The sequence below is a fragment of the Balaenoptera physalus genome (assembly GCF_965194825.1).
Source record: "Balaenoptera physalus genome assembly, chromosome: 2".
NCBI classification, from domain to species: Eukaryota; Metazoa; Chordata; class Mammalia; order Artiodactyla; family Balaenopteridae; genus Balaenoptera; species Balaenoptera physalus.
Window position 1 is genome coordinate 144770520 of NC_138883.1, and position 18476 is coordinate 144788995.

The window sequence follows — 18476 nt, forward strand, 5'->3', positions numbered from 1 at the left end:
CCCTCCCTCCCTCCCTTCCTTTCTTTCTTTTTCTTTCACTACTGAGTTTGTATAAGCTCGTGTATTGGGATATACGCAGATTTGCCTCATGCTTAGTCATGGACTCTGACGTTGGCGACAGACACCATGCCCATGTAATCAATCTGTTGTCCAGTAATGGTGTTTTCTGCATACTTATGCCCGTGCTTGTACTATTAGGGCCTGGGCCGGGTGGACTGTGGCTCAGCGGGAGCAGGAGACGTTGGAACAGCCCGGGTGAAGTGCTGGGGCCTGGGCTGGCTGCAGGGCAGGGTGGTGGAGACGCAGACAGGCAGTTGGGGCCAAGGAGCAGAGGGTCACACCGCTGCTGTAGGTAGAAGCAGATGACTCCAGAGCCTGGCAGATCCCAGCCAGGTCCCTAGAGAGACTCGACACTTTGAAGCCTCCAAGGAAAAGGGCAGGCTCCAACTTGTCTGTTTAGAAAACCAGAAAATAAAACGTGATTCCCTAAGGAACCCTGACCTACCTTGGCTTGCCCTGACCGCTCTATTTAAAAGTGCTGTTTATACCCCAAGCCCCCAGCACTTCCAACCTCTTTTTCCTATATCACATTATGTAACTTACTTATATATTATGTTCATTTTCTGTTTCCCCGAATTAGAATATAAGCTCCTTGAGAAAAGTGATTTTTGTCTGTTTCGTTGACTGATGAATTCTCCATGTCAAAAACGGCCTTGGTGCCTAGTAGGTGCTTAATAAACAGTTTGTTGACCGGGTGACTGAATAGACCCTGGGCATACTCTTAAGAAGTACCTGAACATTTGATGCACTGGGGAGTCCCTCCCTCCGCCACCTGGGTAAAGAGTACAATACTGATTTGTACTCTATTGATTTTTAATTATTTATTTATTTTTAGAAATAAATAAATTTATTTATTTGTTTTTGGCTGCAGTGGGTCTTCATTGCTGCACGCGGGCTTTCTCTAGTTGCGGTGAGCGGGGGCTACTCTTCATTGCGGTGCGTGGGCTTCTCATTGTGGTGGCTTCTCTTGTTGCGGAGCACGGGGTCTAGGGTGCGTAGGCTTCAGTAGTTGTAGCACGTGGGCTCAGTAGTTGTGGCTCACGGGCTCTAGAGCGCAGGCTCAGTAGTTGTGGCGCACGGGCCTAGTTGCTCCGTGGTATGTGGGATCTTCCCAGACCAGGGCTCGAACCCGTATCCCCTGCATTGGCAGGAAGATTCTTAACCACTGCACCACCAGGGAAGTCCCTGTACTCTATTTTAAAAGCAAAGATGTCTTGTCTCTGCCAGAGAGGTAATCATGAGTGTCCGTGGTGAAGAGGCTGTGGGAAAAGACGTATTTCGCTTTGGGATCAAAGCGCAGATTCCACTGCCCAGACTGGGCCGCAGGAGACTGTCTCTCTCTCGACCCTGAATCCCTGTTGGAGCAGAAGTGACGCCTGGGAGGGAATTACAGAGATTCCCCCGGGAAACACCTCACTTCTCCACGGCACTTTTTCCGGGTCGTTCCCACATACGGCACTTCTCAGCAACAACAGTTGCTCACGTTCCTCAAATAAATGATCATTCCCTGCTCTGCTGACTGGCTTTTGGGGGGAAGGGCATGACCCCTTACCGGTGTGACTGGACCAGGAGGAGGGGAGGGATTGGGAGAAGGGAAGAGTGGGTAGGGAGTTTACAATTAATTAAGATTTGTGGTGACCATCCATCTAACTTTTTTCTTTACCAGTGGAGCCCTGTTCACGGAATACAGTTTTCAATGTTTCCCCCTGAAGTGTTTTAGAGTTATTTCCACGTGACATTTTGCTCATTGAGTCTCTTTCCAAGGGGTCAGCTTCCTTCAAGTCCTTGAAAAATGGACTCTTCAATAAAGTTTTGTGGGAGGGGTGGGCTCCAGGGAAAGAGGATCTATATTGTGTATATTGGCAGGGGCAGGCTTTCTTTCCTCTCCCCATTCAGAGTAATGGTCAAGTTTTTAAATAACCCCTTGTGAAATGCCAGCATGTGCTTCAGCCAGAGCATTCTGGTCTTTCTGTGGCAGAGAGAAAATCAAGCATCAGTCATGAAGGGCTCTGTGGGGGTGGAAAGGGCAACCTATGTCAGTTTTTCTAGGAAAGAAAATTAAGTATTGAATGTCTCCTATGCACAAAGCCTGGTGCTGAGGGCTAAAGACGGTTCAGATATATAAAGAAGTATTGTGATTTCATTTTCAGGTTTTCTCCTTTCAGGGAACTGAAAGGTGAAATCTGTTCCAGCAAGATCTTTTCACTGATTACTTTTGGCCCTGCTTGCCAGGGCTGATTAAAGATGTGTGTGTGTGTGTGTGTGTGTGTGTGTGTGTGTGTGTGTGTGTGTGTGTTTGTAGGGGAAGGGGAGGGAAGGAGAGAGAAAGAGAGAGAATTTGTGTTTAGTGGCAGATGGAAGAGTAGTGCTATGAATGACATTTGTAAGATCCACATTCCAGTTTGCTAAAGAGAGCCTTAATATGATAAATTTAAATTCAAGGAATTCTCCATGGAACAGCTTGTTCTGAATATGCACACCCACAAGGCATCACCCGCCTTCCAGCACTAAGAGGGATGCAGAAGGGTCTGCTGCTCATAGTTGTTCTGAAAATGTGACTCAGAGTGAAGCTGAAGTTTGAAACGACATGGTATTTTGGCTGAGATGTACTCACACTCAGATGTTCATTCAAACGTTAGGCCTTTCAACCCAACAAGATCAAGAGAACGTATTCATTAGTTGATGGTAAATAGAAAGGATGAATCTTAAATTCCTAGCATTAACTTTTTTTAAAGACTTAGAAAAAAAATGTGAAAACTCATTTTCTTTCAGCCCACCCTTTCAGCTTTGGCAAAGTAAATACATTTTATATTTAATCAGGAAGTTTGGGGACCCCCAGGACTTTGAAACATCTTGGAATGACAACAGCCTACTTGAAAAACCAAAATGATCCTGAAGGTTTCTTTTTGAGTCTTTGTTTCAGGTTCAGGAAACAAAATGCACATCCTGCTTCTTGGAACAAAAATGCGTTTGGTATGCTGAATTTAAATAATATTGGTTAACTTGATTATTCCCTCATGGACTTTGGAGGGTACAAATTGTAAAGTCTCATGTGTAATTCAGGCTGGGAGCAACAACCCCCAGAGACCCTCCAGAGAATGTATTCCTGGCAGACTGTCCCCAGAGCCTGGGGATTCTCCTGTTCCACCTGGAACACATACTTTCAGACTCACCAAATATTATCATTTCAAAGGACCTTCCACCGGTAGGAGTGGTCCGCGCCTCCCATCCTGGTGCTAAACTCTCTGCTGCAGATCTTGGTTACCATTAATTGAGATTGACTTCTTATGCATTCGTATTCCTGGCAGTGACCGTAACCGTCCTCTGAAGCCCTGGTGTCATGGGGAATTGTTCTGCAATAGTGGCTCAGTGTTGTCCCTTCTTAGCCTTTAGCTTTTGTCCCGACCTAGGAAGATCCGTTGGAATCTCAGTTCTTCCATCTAGTGTCTTACTTCCATGTGTTGTCTGTGTCACGGCAGAATCGGACAAGGTGTTTCTTGAATCCCCAGTGGCCAAGTTGGGGATATATGAAATGAGAAGACCCTAAGTGAGTAAAGTCACTGTCAGCCTGGAGACAGGCTTCTCTTGGCCTGGTAAAGTGCCCAGTTCTCAGCCTTGTTCCAGCTCAGTGTTTGTGGCAGTAACAAGGAGACAGATGGAGAGAGAGCTGCTCAAATTTGGGCTGATGGGAAGCGGGGAGAGAGCGATGCAAAAATTGGTAGATGGAGTCAGGATCCAAAAAGAGCCTTGACAGGCTGAAAGGATGGGCCAGATCTAAAGAGGGCGTGAATGACCGGGGATGGTACAGTCCGGCTCTCGGTCCCGAATACAGATATGGCTTAACAGTGGCAGGTAGGAAAGAGAACTTAGTGATCTTTACTGACCACAGTTCTGTAGAGGTCAGTGGTGTGGTGTTTGGCTGTGCTCACGCTCTGGAGAGAGACGAACGTCCACCTGTAGCGCTCAGACAAGGCTGGGAGAAGGGTTTAAACTGGCTTGTTGAAATTCAATGAGAATCCCATTGTATTCTTTTTAATGGTGACTGCTCAACCTTCGAGGAGTATTGGGTTCTGTTCTCTATATAGGAACACCCACTTCTCCTCCACTTGTTTCTCCTTCCATGCCATCAGCCAAGTCTTGATAGACATCCTCTATCCTTTCCAGGGTGTAGATGGGGGCTAGGATGCTGAAATCCTGTCCTTGAACCCCCATCCCATACTTACTTCCTCCTGCTAAAGTCAAAGCCTTCAGCTGGAGGGGGAGGTAGATCAGCTGCATCCTCAGGTCCCTGGAGGGGCCGTCTGGATTCCTTCTGACCCTGTCCCCGGTGACTCGGCAGCTGTGGACAGCGATTCGGCAGCTGTGGACAGTGGCTGGTGGGATGATGCATTTTGGCAGTTGCTCTCCTCGGCCCTGGATCTGCGCCCTGGGAAGATTGCACACTTCCTGGTCCGACCTCCCTCCCCCAGCCCTGCCGTCAACTCTTGCTGCTGAAGGGGCCTGAAGTCTTTGGTCACCCTGTCCTGTGAGGAACCGCCTGACACCGAGTCTCCCTGACATTTAGGAAGTCAACCCCCAGGTGGTGAGAATGTCAGCGCGTGTTCTTTGCTGCCCAGGGTGCTTGCTTTCTGAAGCCATGAGTCAACTTAGCCATTTCTCCTTCAAGGAAGGTCCAGTTTTTCCAAGACTGTTTTCCACTGAGGGAGCTGGGGGACTGGGATGGGGGTGAACGTTCGCTCAGCAGCTGGGACTTTGTGTGTCCCTAGTTAAATGTCCTGATGTCCTGTGTCTTGGTTTCTTCCTGTGTGAAAAGAGGCTGGTGACACATAGCTCACAGCGTAGCGATGAGGACAGATAGAGGCAGTGTTCACAAATCCTAGCTCACAGTAGATGCTCAATAAACCTGAGTTTCCTTCCTTCCCAGCTTTCTCTTCAAAGGGCCTCTATTGAGTCTATGTGCATGACTGTGGAAGATGCTGCAGGAGAAATTCCTGCTCCAAGGTAGGGGTTGGGATTAGACTGTCTCTAAAACTTCTTCCAGTTATATAGCTCTGTGACTCAAATATTTGTCCCTTCCCAAATCCCACTCTGTTCAGATTCTAGAATTCAGTTCCCTCTAGGGAGAGGGAAAGGCAGGGGAAGGACGTGGGGGAGGATGACAGAGGAAAGGTACCTCATTCCACCCTTGGGGAGCAATGGGCCACTTCAGACTAGGTTGGTATCTCTGAACTTCCTAGATTCTGACAGACCCCTTTTGCCTTGTAAGAGAGTGAGCTCCCCGTCACTAAAGGTATTCAAGCAGAGGCTGCAGGGCATCTGGCAGGATTGCTGAGGTGGACAGGCTGGATTAAATGACTGAGATGTTCCCTCCCAGCACTGAGCTTTCACGATCATGGGATGCTGCAGGACTTCTCTTCAAACAAGCATGGTGGTGCACCCTCGCCACTATAGAGGGAAAGGACTTGGATGGCACCAGGCTGTAGCCTCGACTCCCAAATGACTGAAAAATTGACTCAGGAGTAAGGATTCTGATAAAAAGCCCATGTGCCTAGAGCCCATGCTCTGTAACAAGAGAAGCCCCACAATGATAAGCCTGCGCACCGCAACGAAGAGTAGCCCCCGCTCGCCGCAACTAGAGAAAGCCTGAGTGCAGCAACACAGCCAAAATACAAAAAAAATTCTGGTAGTTCGAAGAGAATTAAAAAAATAAAAATAAAAGAAGCACAACAGACCAAATACTCTGTTTACAGAGGCTTAGGACAGTCCCCCCTCGCCACAGAAGGCAGCAACTTGGTACGAAATGTGGCTGCACTTTCTTTCAGCAGCAGGGCGGCTGCAGCTGCAGCAGAGCCCAGGAAAGAGAGCCAGCTCAGAGGTGAGAAAGCTGAATGGGGCCGGGGTGGGTGGGGGGTGGTTAGAGAGGGTGATAGAGACAAATGGATGATCTTGGGACCAGGAGTCCCTGGGACCTCGCAGAAGGGTATCCAAGGAGTAGGCGCAGGGGAGATGGAGGCTCCAAGTCTGCTAGGGAGCATGGCCTGATGAAGGCCTACGTGGGCCAAGGGCCCTCATCTGGACAAAAGCCAGAGCCCCCGCAATCAATTTGGATCCCATTCCTCTTCCTTCTCAGGGGTTTTGCACCTGTAGTTACCTCTTCTGTCTTCTCCATTCTCTCTCTTGCTACTGGATGATTCCTGTAAGCAAACAAACGTGCTCCAGTGTCTCCTATCTTTAAAAATTCTACATGCAATTCCACGTTTCCCTCCAGCTATGGCCCCTTTCTGAGTCTCTCATCACGGTCTCTACTTCCTCTTCTCCCATTCACCTCTCAAAACCATGACGGTTGTCCCTGCCGCATCACCGTAACTACTCTTGTCAAGGTCAACAGTGACCTCCTTGCTGCCAGATCCAATGGACACGTCTCTGGCCTCATCTCAGTCTCTTAGCAGCATTCAAGACTGTTGGTCACTCTGATGCTGAATCCTTCCATGACCCAATATTTGTCTTTTTTTCCCTTCATTCTACTCTAATTGATTATCATTTTTAGTCTCTTGCTTGCTCCTCCTCTTCTACTCACTTTCAGATATTAGACTTATTTATTTTTTTAATTTTTAATTTTATTTATTTATTTTGGCTGTGTTGGGTCTTTGTTGCTGTGCACAGGCTTTCTCTAGTTGCGGCGAGGGGGGCTACTCTTTGTTGCGGTGCGCAGGCTTCTCATTGTGGTGGCTTCTCTTGTTGTGGAGCACGGGCTCTAGGCACGCGGGCTTCAGTAGTTGTGGCACGCGGGCTTCAGTAGTTGTGGCACGCGGGCTTCAGTAGTTGTGGCACGCAGCCTCAGTAGTTGTGGTGCACGGGCTTAGGTGCTCCGCGGCACGTGGGATCTTCCCGGACCAGGGATCAAACCCGTGTCCCCTGCACTGGCAGGTGGATTCTTAACCAGTGTGCCACCAGGGAAGTCCTCAGATATTAAAATTATTGAGGGCTCCAGACAAAGCCGTCTTGTCCGCCAAACTCATTCTCTAGGGAGGGTCCTTTCCAGTATGATGCTGTAAATATATATGTGTAGGAAATGAAAACGATGTCTTCCAAGTTTCTGTCTTTAGCCTTAGACCTCCGTTATGAGCTCCAGACTTGCATATTGAACAGCCAGCTCAAGCTTTCCACATGGATGGATGTCTCAAACACATCTCAGACTTCATGTGACCCAAACAGACCCAAACTCTCTGCCCCTCCCCAGCAGATCCCTTCCTGCCTCAGGGCAACCCACCCATTGAATCTTTTTTTTTTTTTCCTTAAAGAACTTTTCTTCTTACTAGTTACACCTCTTATTTATTTATTTATTTAAGCTGCGCTGGGTCTTAGTTGCGGCACGCGGGATCTTTGTTGCAGCATGCGGGATCTTTAGTTGCGGCATGCAGACTTTTAGTTGTGGCATGTGGACTCTTAGTTGCAGCATGCAAGTGGGATCTAGTTCCCGACCAGGGATCGAACCTGGGCCCCCTGCATTGGGAGCGCAGAGTCTTACCCAGTGGACCGCCACGGAAATCCCTCATACTGAATCTTTTGTAGCCTGTTGCTCAAGCCCAAACCTGGAAGTCATCCTTGATTCCTTGCTTTTTCTCACCTGTCAGTAACTTCTAGTCTATCTACCTCTCCCCTTCACCACGGCAGTCCTCCCAGTCAAAGGAATCATCCCTTCTCAACTGGATTAGTGCAGTGGCCTTCTAATTGATCTATATGATTCCATCTTGCATCCTCCTAACCTATCCTCCACAAAGCAGTCAGTGTTAACTGAAATCTATAGTTCTTCAACTCCTTGCCATGACCTGTAAGGCTTTGAATGTCCCAGCTCCTCCTTTCTCTCTTATTTCCATTTCATGCACTCTCTTCCTTGTTCACACTGGATCTAGCCGCACTGACTTCCTTTCTGATCTGCAGTCCCACTGACCTGCTTCCCACCTTAGGGCTTTTGTACTTGCTTTCTTTTCATCATGAATGTTCATCCTTGGCTCTTTGAGTGACTGGTTCCTTCTTACCTGTTAGGTATTAGCTTAAACCTTGTCTTCTCAGGTACGCCTTCCTCATCTTCTTATCTAAAGTTAAACAACCCTCTCCCAACCTTATTCTCATATCCCCCTGTTTATTTCCTTTATAGCACTTAGAGCTTTAATTTTCTTGTTTATGAATTTGTTTGCTTATTTTATTATGTATCTCTTCCCACTAGAGTATAACCTTCATGAAAAGAGGGACCTTATCTTCCTTGTACGTCATTGTATTCATAGCACTTAGAACAGTTTCAGGCATGTAGTAGGTGCTCAATAAATATGTGTTGAATGTATGGTCAACTGAAGATAAGCATCATACTGGGAGGCCCTGTGTATTCAGGGAGCTGATTTCAGGTGTTGATCCTAGGCTGCTCCCAGCCCCCACTGTTTGGTAAAACGATCTAACTGTGTCTTTGCACATGGCCAGTAACATGTTCCAGCCCTGGCTCCTGCTCTGTGGTGTTTGGCAAGTCTCTTCACTTTCAGAGCCTTAGTTTACTCATTTCTAAAGAAAGGAGTTTGACCTGGATGACTTCTAAGGCCTCTTCAGGCCTTTAAAACTATGATTCTACCATCTCTGAAGCCAATAGAGGCAAACAACAACAACAACTAACTTTTATCGATATTTCGCTAAGCATTTTGGTAATCGGTGTCTGTGAATTACGTTAAGATAGAATCCATTCTTTACCAGCAGTTATATAAAATTTGGCCCTGAGGTTTACCTAGATGTGTTTTTATCCTTGGTGAGAAGAGCGATACTTTTACACATACTCAAACTTCCTAGGAAACATACAGAGACATACATTTGACTATCAAATTCACCTCTTATTTTCACGTGGAAGTTTTTATTCCCGCCTCACCTTTTTAAACCCTGATAAATACAATGTAAAGTTTGGAACAGTGGCTCACAAAGTGGAAGGTAATCAGCTATAGTTATAATCAAGTCATAAGTATCTGCTGTTTTTTTCCCACACTAATGAATACTGAGGGCTGGAAAGCTTTACTACCAGGAAGACTTTTTGCTTTTTCTGATATTTCATGCAGAGCCCCATAGAACACTGCTAAAGCGTGTGAGAGTCCGGTTGTCTCTGCGGAGGCTGTGGCATTAGCTCCCCTTCCTTTTCCTCCCAAGGTCACTTAGGAACAATCTCCAGCACTTATCAGAGAGCTGGCCGGCCAGGTCTGACAGATGTATTCTGTGCCCTTGCCTGGGCCTGATCAGACCTCCTTTACAGGCTCTTGACACCGTGGCTTTGCTGTGGACCTCAGGGTGACCATGCTAACTTTTAGAGCAGAGCCTCCCCACAGGAAGGTGACATAACAGAGAAAACCTCCACAGAGCACCCGGTGGTGGTCTGAACACTTGGGTGACAGACACGTGTCGAGGGTGGCTTCACAGTGTAGCAGAACATCCACAGGCGTTTTTCCAATTTCCCGCACTCAGGTAGGAGTCACTGGGCCTCAAGCAGGCCATTCAGAAGGAGGGCAAAGGAGATCTGGGGCTGCAGGGCTCTGGGAAGATTCCTGTCTCTCGCTTGTTGCTCATGTGAATGAAATTTAATGAGAAAATCTTGAAATTCTTTGAACAGGGTAGGGCTCACCAAAACACAGACTTATCTGTTCGAAGTGCCTTAACAAAGCTATCACGTCTTGATTTCTTTTTTTTAACGTGTAGCATTCAAATGGCTGTTTTTGCTTTAAACGCAGTTCCTGCTGCAGTTTGGAATTGTGACCCCCGGTGGAGCAGAGGTGTTAGAGGGGTACTTTTATTCCCCACTCCTCCTATTTGCAGAAAATGATTTCCTCGGAGTTACACCCGTGGCCTCTCACTCTGTTTCTTGCTCACTCCTTCGGGAGCAGGGGGAGTGAGGTACCCTGTTGGGGGCAGAGTCATGGACCCGTGTTTTTGATCATGTGGGGCTAAGCACTGGGGGTTCCATCTCCTTTATCTCGTTCCTCCTTGAACCAGTCAAGGCAGTGATCCGAATAAGCCCTCTACATGCTCCAACATCCCTTGGATGGGGGTGTGGCAAGTGTTGGTAGCAAGTCCATTGGGCCATTGTGTCCAAGCCATATTCTCCAACAGATGATGTCCTTCCTGTCTCCCCTTGACCCCGACAAATGGGGCTTACGTCTACGGATTCAGATGCCAGGGCATGAGCTTTCCTTGAATCCAGTGGAGTCTTTCTGCAAAATCCATGTTTATTGAATCTTGGATTTTTTAATATAAACATACAAAGCATTATGAGAAAAAAGTCTCAAAGAAAATACATCAAAACAATTAAAAGTGGTTATTATAGGTTGGAGTATTTATGGGCGGTTTTTATTTTATTTTGCATTCATCTAAATTTTCTAAAGTTTCTGGAAGGAACATGCACTTCTGTTATAGTATGGAAAAAATAAGTTTGTTTCACACTCTTTCACCAAACAATCAAAAACAGAAAGAAAGAAAGAAAAGGAAAGAGAAAGAAAGTACATCCTAGAAACAATGGATTTGTAACAACAGAACTTAAGCAAGTTAACCTCACTGTGGCTGCATTGCTGGAAGGTTGTGGGCCGGAGGAAGGAACAGGTGTCAGGGAGTAAATACTGTGTGAGCTGATTTGAGGTGGCCCAGGGTGCTATCCTGGTCTAACAGCCCCTCAACACAGATACCTGGTGTGTCTCACATGGCCTTTGCCAAGAGAGGGCACTTCCCTTTTTTAAAAAAATTTTTATTGAAGTATAGTTGATTTACAATGTTGTGTTAATTTCTGCTGTGCAGCAAAGTGACTCAGTTATACATATATATATATACAGATATATATGTGTATATATACACATCTGTATATACATATATACAGACATGTGTATATATACACATATATATGCATTCTTTTTTATATTCTTTTCCATTATGGTGTATCACAGGATATTGAATACAGTTCTCTGCGCTATACAGTAGGACCTTGTTGTTTATCCATCCTATATATACTAGTTTGCATCTGCTAATCCCAAACTCCCAATCCATCCTTCCCCCACTCCCCTCCCCCTTGGCAACCACAAGTCTGTTTTCTATGTCTTTTGAGTCTGTTTCTGTTTCACAGATAGGTTCACTTGTGTTGTATTTTAGATTCCACATATAAGTGATATCATATGGTATTTGTCTTTCTCTGACTTACTTCACTTAGTATGATAATCTCTAGGTCTAATGCCATTTGAAATGATGCAAATGGCATTATTTCGTTCTTTTTTATGGCTGAGTAATATTCCATTGTGTATATGTACCACATCTTCTTTATCCATTCGTCTGTCAAGGGACATTTAGGTTGTTTCCACGTCTAGGCTATTGTAAATAGGCACTTCCCTTTTCTTGGTACAGCCTTTTGGTGGGTGGATTCTCTTGGACTCACCCTTTTCAGAGACTGCCTGTTGGGAGTCCTTACTGGGGCCTTATTTGTAACCAAGTGATCTTGCCTTTCAGACCACAGCAGAGAAGTCTCCTGGGGCCTATTTCCTTCCTGAGTTTGCACTCTCCCCTCAGGGAAGTTTTCTGGAAGATACAACAGGGGAGCAGTTCCTCACGTACCGCTATGACGACCAGGTAAGAACTTCATTAAAGAGCCTATTTTTGGCTTTGCCATTTGCCAATGGGCAGGAAACAGTTTCTCAAAAATAACTTCAAAATAATTATATTTCCTCCTTGGCACCACTTATATAATAGACCCATTACACCAGGAAGGACCCCAAGACCCTGGGCTGCTCACGCTTGCATGTAGCTGCCTGCACAGTGTGTGGTTCTCGCTCTGGTTGGGGCATTGCCTTGAGTGACACATTCTCTTATTTTCATCAGAAATATTTCCATATTAATATAAATATTTAAATTCATTCATTTCAGCTACTGCCAAATTCATCATGTAATTCTGAAGTTATCCAAAAGTTCTGTTTTCTGATTAAGCTTTACTTTCTTTGCCCTCTTAGCTCTTACTTTATTTCTTTTACCAGCACCAAAACTTTTCTTTTCAAAGCCCATTTTCCAGAAAGGGAAAACATATGCATGCTTCTGTGTGAGGGCGCGTGTGTGTGCACAGGCGTGTGTGTTTAAATCACTGCACGAAACCCGACTGGAGAGTGAGGCCATGCTTGGCTGAGATGGAGAAACAGCACACTCGCGACTGTGACCCTCCATTCTCGATTCACATTGATGCCCTAACAGCGTGGAAGATGACATATGTCTTTGAAATCACTCACAACTCGTTTGAAACAGAGAATGTCAATTTTGCCAAAGGCAGAGGTTTCTAGCTGATAGGGCCTGAACTTCTGAGGCAGTGGTGCAAACTGGGCTAGGATTTAGGATGATGAGTGACGCGGAAAGATCTGGTAGACCTTGGCACCTAAGGGGCCAAGTGTGGGTGAGGAATGGGGCAAGAATGTCTTCTCACGGGAAATGACGGGGTGGAGGAAGATGGCCCAGGGACCGAGGTCCGCTGTGCTGTCCTGATCTGTGTGGTCAAGGCTGGTGAGTTCTGGCTTGAGTTGCGCAGGGTCTAGTTAGGGGGTGAAAGATATTGCTCGGAAGGAGCGGCTCTGGGAAGGTCAGTCTGCCAGCATGGGTAGACGTAAGATGTGACAGCAGGGAGTGGTACGCGGCTCTGGGGCTGGCTTGGAGGTGGGCAGAGTGCAGATGAGGCTGGGAGGAGGATTAAAGTCTCCTGCAGCGTAACTGGTTGATGAACGATGGAGCATGGAGGGCGGGTAGAGACATCTATTGCAGAGTGCTCTGTATCCCAGCTCAGGGGGAGGCACCATTGATTTTGATCCTCAGCGTCTACTGAGTGACCTGTGCTTGGTACATTGAGCTCTGCAGCTGGGATTGGGGTGAGGGGCAGGCTGTGAACCAGTGCACCCAGCTGTGAGCAGGATGCTATCCAGGTAGTCAGGGGCAGGGGTGGGATGAGACCAGTTTTTTTTTTTTTTTTATCAAAATTGTCAACATCGATCATTTAAGTTCCCTGAATAGCGAGGCCACAAATAGTTATTACAGGGAGCAGGGGTGGGGTGGAAGATGATTCGATATTCACGTTATAGACCCCCAGTTAGTCCTTTGGACAGGCATTTGAGCCTGGTTGCTAAGAGGGTCTAAACCATCACATTGCCTTTTGACCTTCTCCCTGATGGATTTTTAGAGGGCCTATGATTTATGGCTCCTTTTAATCAAGAAATTAATGCTCTAACAGGTTTTCATATGAGAGCTTCAGAGAAACTAACTGAGGAGGCAGTGAAGGATAGAAGAGAGTGTCTGGAAAATCACGAGCTCCGTGTTTTTTAATTAAAGAGTGGTTGATGCCTTCTCCAGGTTCTGCAGATAAATGATATTTAATATAATAACAATATAAAAGCTAGCAAAAGAGGAAAGTAAGCCCCTTTAGTCTTTCCAAAAGGCCTAAAGCAGATGTTAAAAGTGTGTGGCACGCCGTGGAAATTTTGTCCTGGGACACAGTGTTCCAGAGAGCCCCAGTGAATAGCATATGAAAACATTCTGTGTTGGCCCCCACTGTGTATTTCTTTTAAGGGAAAGGAACAAGGTCAAACTATAACAAGCCAATAATAGCACCTACCCTCTGCTACTAAAGGCAAAGAAAATAGGCCTTTGTACCAAACTAGGTGTATCTGTTGAATGAATCTCAAGAATGTAATCATCTAGAGACTGTTAACCCATCAGCCCAAGCCTTGATTCTCTTTTCTCTTAATGCTGAGTGTGCAGACTGCACTGTCAAATCAAGGAGCTTCTTAGGCTCAGGGGAGAAGTTAGATCAAATATGACTCAGTTTGAAAACTCCCCCTATCCTGTAACATACCATAAAATGTGAAGAACATCTAAGAACATAGACTCAGGAGTCAGACTGCTTTGGATTTGAACTCCATTTCTGATGTTTTATTTGCTGTGTGACTTCCGACAAGTTACTTCACTTCTCTGTGCCTCAGTTTTGTCATCTGTGAAATATATGATGGTGTCAACCTCACGGAAATGTTTTAAGGATTAAAGGAGATAATTCATATGTCTCCCTGCACAGGTTCTGGAGCATATAAGCCCTTAATCTAGCCATTGTTATTGCTAGTAGTATTATTTGCAAAGACTCAATTCAGAGAATCTCAGCTATTCTTATGCTAAAGAAAAGGAAGAAGCATATTCTCCATTAATATCAAAGGACCTCACACAATATGTTCAGTTTTTTATTAAGGTATAACAAGCATATAGTAAAGTACCCCCATATCTGAAGTGTAGAACTTGGTAAGTTTTTAAATAACTTTACACCTCTGTAGCCACCACCCAGATCCAGCAATTAAACATTCCCAGCACCCTAGGAAGCTCCTTGGGCCCCTTCTGGTCAATATCCCTCACCCAAGAAGTAACCACCATCCTGACTTCTATCACTCTTATAGATACGTTTTGGTTTTTACTTTTATTTTTTATATAAATGGAATCATACAGCACACACTCATTTGTGTTTGGCTTCTTTCACACATCATGATGTCTGAAGGGTTCAACCAAGTTGCTGGATCCAACATAATTCAGGATTTAATGTCTGTCTTTTGCGCTCTTTGGAACGAACTGTCTCATATTGGAACAGATCGCAGCATATTGGGTGGCATGCAACATTGTTCTTGCACAGAAGTTCCCAGGTTGTCCCTCAAAGGTTTTCAGGGCAGCCCCTCCAAAGATTCCATACCGGGAGTGTGGTGGAGGCGGTTTTCCAGAGTAGCCTTTGTTCCATCCCAGCAGATGCTGGCATTGCATGATCAGAAATAGGTATAGGTCTGTGTGAGTTGCCACCCAGGGCAGTCAGTGTCTGTGCTGTCACGTCGCTTAAGTACACCTACCTGTGGAGTTTGCGAGTATGTGCCAAAGGCACTGTCCTGCTGTCCCAACGGCCTGAAATCAGAGTGACAAAAGTGCTTATGCTGCGGGCGCTGCTGTCTGGTTACTGAAGTTGTTGGGTCAAAACTGGGTTCACTAGGAACTTTCTACCTATCAAATACTCATTTGATAAAATGGGAAGCAAGCAGATGGTGTGTTTGCTCTCTTCGACGACCCCTGTAGGACTTTTTTTTTTTTTTTAATTTAAGAACATTTTTATTGAAGTATAGTTGATTTACAATATTGTGTTAGTTTTAGGTGTACAGTAAAGTGATTCAGGTGTATATATCTTATTATTTTTTTCAGGTTATTTTCCACTATACGTTATTACAAAATATTGAATATTGTTCCCTGTGTTATACAGTAAATTGTTTTTTTTTTTTTTGAATTTTATTTTTTTATATAGCCTGTAGGACTTTTAAAAGTATTTTATTCTGGTGTATTTTCATGAAGACCTTCAGGTCACTCTTCAAATGTCTCCTGGATTAGGTGTCTGGAAAACTAATAACCCTGAGGCCAGTAAAGCACAGCTGTGATATAGGCTGTGTTTAATGAGTCACATAAAAGGCACGCTGTGGATTATACAGGGGACTGAGGTGGCTTCTAGTGAAGTAAGCCGTTCTGAAGCCAACTGGGTAGCCGTGCGGTTCAGTGCACACAGGACTAGTCAGACAGCCTTCGTATTGCTTCTGCCACTAACTGGCTTGCAATTTAACAAAGTTATCCAACATCTTTGGACCACAGATGCCTCATTTGTCTTGAAAAACAAAGCGACCGTATTTCATGATCCAAAATCCTTCCCCCCAAAATAGTCTATTTTTCGAAACTACAAAATGATTATTCTACATTGCAGAGTGTTAATTGGATCATTCTGATTATCGAGGCAGGCTTGCCAGCAATGTAGTAAACTGTTACTTAGAGAATCATAGAATTTTACAACTGGTGGAGACTTTGGCTCGAATGCCTCATTTTACAAGTCAAGAAAACAGAGCCTCTGAATATGCAAATGACTTACTCAAGGACACCCGGATGGCTATGTGAAAAAAACTAAAACTTACACTCCACACCTCAGGCTCCCCGACTCTGAGATACATCCAGTTGCTTCTCTCAGAAGAATCGCCTAGAAAATTATCTCTTTTCCCAAAAATCCCGATTCCACTGTTATGGTGAATAGGGCTTTGGAGACATTAGTAGATCCAAGGGAATGATTTCATATTCATGGGTTGCTTCATCATCAGCTCATTCTTAACTCCTTCGGGAATTAGGAATTAACCATTCTGATAGCATTTATAGGGAGAATTATTTTCACAGTAGGAATGACATTGTTTTCAAGTTCTGGGTGAAACATGGTAGCGGAGATGAAAATGGCACCGACTTCCCATGTAGTGAGCAGATCCTTGGAATGAAAGCGTTCTGACATTCAGTTGCATCCGTGGTACAAGGTAGTTAAAATGTGTTAATTTGGGATGACTTGCTAAGGAGCTTGTGGTGGAAAGCCTTGTTAGGCAGCCAGCCTCTGGGGTAGATTCTTTGGTCATTCCTCATGGTGGTTTTAGAGTTTTGTCCCCCAGAGGACCTGTTCACAGGCAAGCAGCTGAGTGTTGGCCGGTTCTAGGAAGTGGAGTCTTGAATTCTGCAGTTTGTTCTTTCTCCCATCACTGATGAGGCAGAACTGAGAGCTGCTCAGTGTCTGCCTAAGTCTCTTTCTGGGAAAGAGGATGGCGAGTCTTCCCATCCTGCCCTTCAGCTCACTGAAGCTTTAGACGTGGGGCTTCATGGGTTGTCATGGGACTGACTTAAAAGTCTGTCCCAGGATTCGTGTTTCTCCGTTGAAAGTCATTTCTTTTCTTCTTTTTTTTTTTTTTTAAATGTTAGGGGAACTCCTTGTTTTGCACAAATATTCTTTTCGTTTTGTGTCTTATTTTTTTAGCGTTTGTTAGGTGCAGGGAAATGTGGAAGGTACATCTTCCCAGATTTTGTGGATTGGCTATAATGTGCTTCCTCCTTGTGGGCAGCCATGGTGGGATAAAGGGGGTTAAGCACACTTAGAAATTCATGCCCATGTGCATTTTCCTGTGGTCCAAGGTTTGTCTTTTCGTGTGCACATGTTGATGTAATGTCTACCTTGCCACCTTAGGCTACAAAGCACCAAAAGGCTGAAAAACAAAAACAAAAACAAAAACAAAAAACACCCAAAGCATTAACTTGAATTCCAGGCATGTGGGATAAGGCTGGGTGTTCATTTAGTGGTAGGTTCTGACTTTCCTAAAACTAACCTAGGGTAAATTCTAACATAAGCTTGCGGACATTTGGAAGAGAACGACCTTGATTTCATGTCGCAGAGGTCCTTTTATACTGTCTATACCCATCATCCTTTCTCCCCTGTTACCTTCTGTCTCCCCTGTAACTCCAGGTAAGGAGCCCCTGGCTGATCTGGCATTTGTTTTGTCTCTTTCTGCCCACGTTTAAGTGGATTCAGGATGTTTTTTCAAGTTAACATTGCTGTTAGCTATACTCTGATCTACCGTTGATTTCAGCGAGCTCGATTTCCAAATTCTTATTGTCTCCTGCTGCTTCCTCCTCCTCCTTTTAGCTCTTAAAAATCTGACTTCCAGTATCTCCTACTTCCACACCCCCCTCACCTTAGACGGGCATCCTTTTCAAGAATTTCACTTCCTTTCCTGAATTCAAATCCAGGGTTTGGTGCAAATCATTCTACATCTGTAAAATGCTATGTTTGTAAAATTCTGTGTTTGTCAGAATCCTAAGGCCTTACGACGTCATCAATGGAGTCATAGTTGATTCTTTGCTTTCCTCCCCTGGATGCCGTTGACTGCTTACTTGTGGGATTTCTCGTTTCAAAACGCCTCTCCAATTTGTATTTTCTTTACTGTTTCCATCAACAGGGAGGTAGAGGGCTGGATGTGCGGCCCAGCCCTGACAGGCGTCTGGAATTGTAGCATGACAGAGTTGGAAGGAAGTTTAGGGACTCTGTTTTTTCAGGTGAGGAATCTGAGCCCCAGAGAGGAACAGTGTCTTACCCAAGATCACACAGCCAGGCAGTCGCAAAGCCAAGTGCCTGTTCTTTGCCCTGAAGCTCAGTTAAGACATTTTTACATCTAATCTGTGGGAAGGAAAAGTATGAGAGCAATGTTTAAATGAATTTTTAATACGAGTCGTAACAATAATATATTAATAATGAAGGCTTTGTGTAGTCTACTTTCTAAACTTCTTTTAAATGTCTTTTTTTCTTCAACGATTATGACAAACCAAATTTTCCTCTTCCTTATTTAATTATTGATTTATGCATTCTTTCTAAGGACAAGAAATCTGTTTGCTGTGAGTCCATCTTTCTCAAAGTAACTTCTTCCGAACTTTTCATGAATATCTTGGCCGGGAGCTTCATTGTGGTTAAACTGTTGGCAGGCCTCAGAAATATCACTTGATGTTTCCAAGTTATTTATGTAATA

General features: G+C 44.9%; 1 protein-coding gene and 1 long non-coding RNA gene across 9 annotated transcripts in view; one reads left to right on the top strand and one right to left on the bottom strand.

The window, feature by feature from the left end:
- LOC309654491 (endophilin-A3) overlaps window positions 1–18476 on the top strand; it is a 661335-nt gene that overhangs the window by 333333 nt on the left and 309526 nt on the right. For all 8 annotated transcript variants that reach the window (XR_014260293.1, XM_082448506.1, XM_082448508.1 and 5 more), the window contains one exon: window positions 11572–11691. Coding sequence is in view for 7 of the 8 variants with exons in the window: in XM_082448506.1 (XP_082304632.1) it covers window positions 11572–11691 (120 nt within the window). In the remaining variant the exon portion in view is untranslated. The remainder of the gene's footprint in view (window positions 1–11571; window positions 11692–18476) is intronic.
- Window positions 1–18476, bottom strand: part of LOC309654607 — a 535162-nt gene that overhangs the window by 295040 nt on the left and 221646 nt on the right. The gene's annotated exons all lie outside the window — the stretch shown is intronic.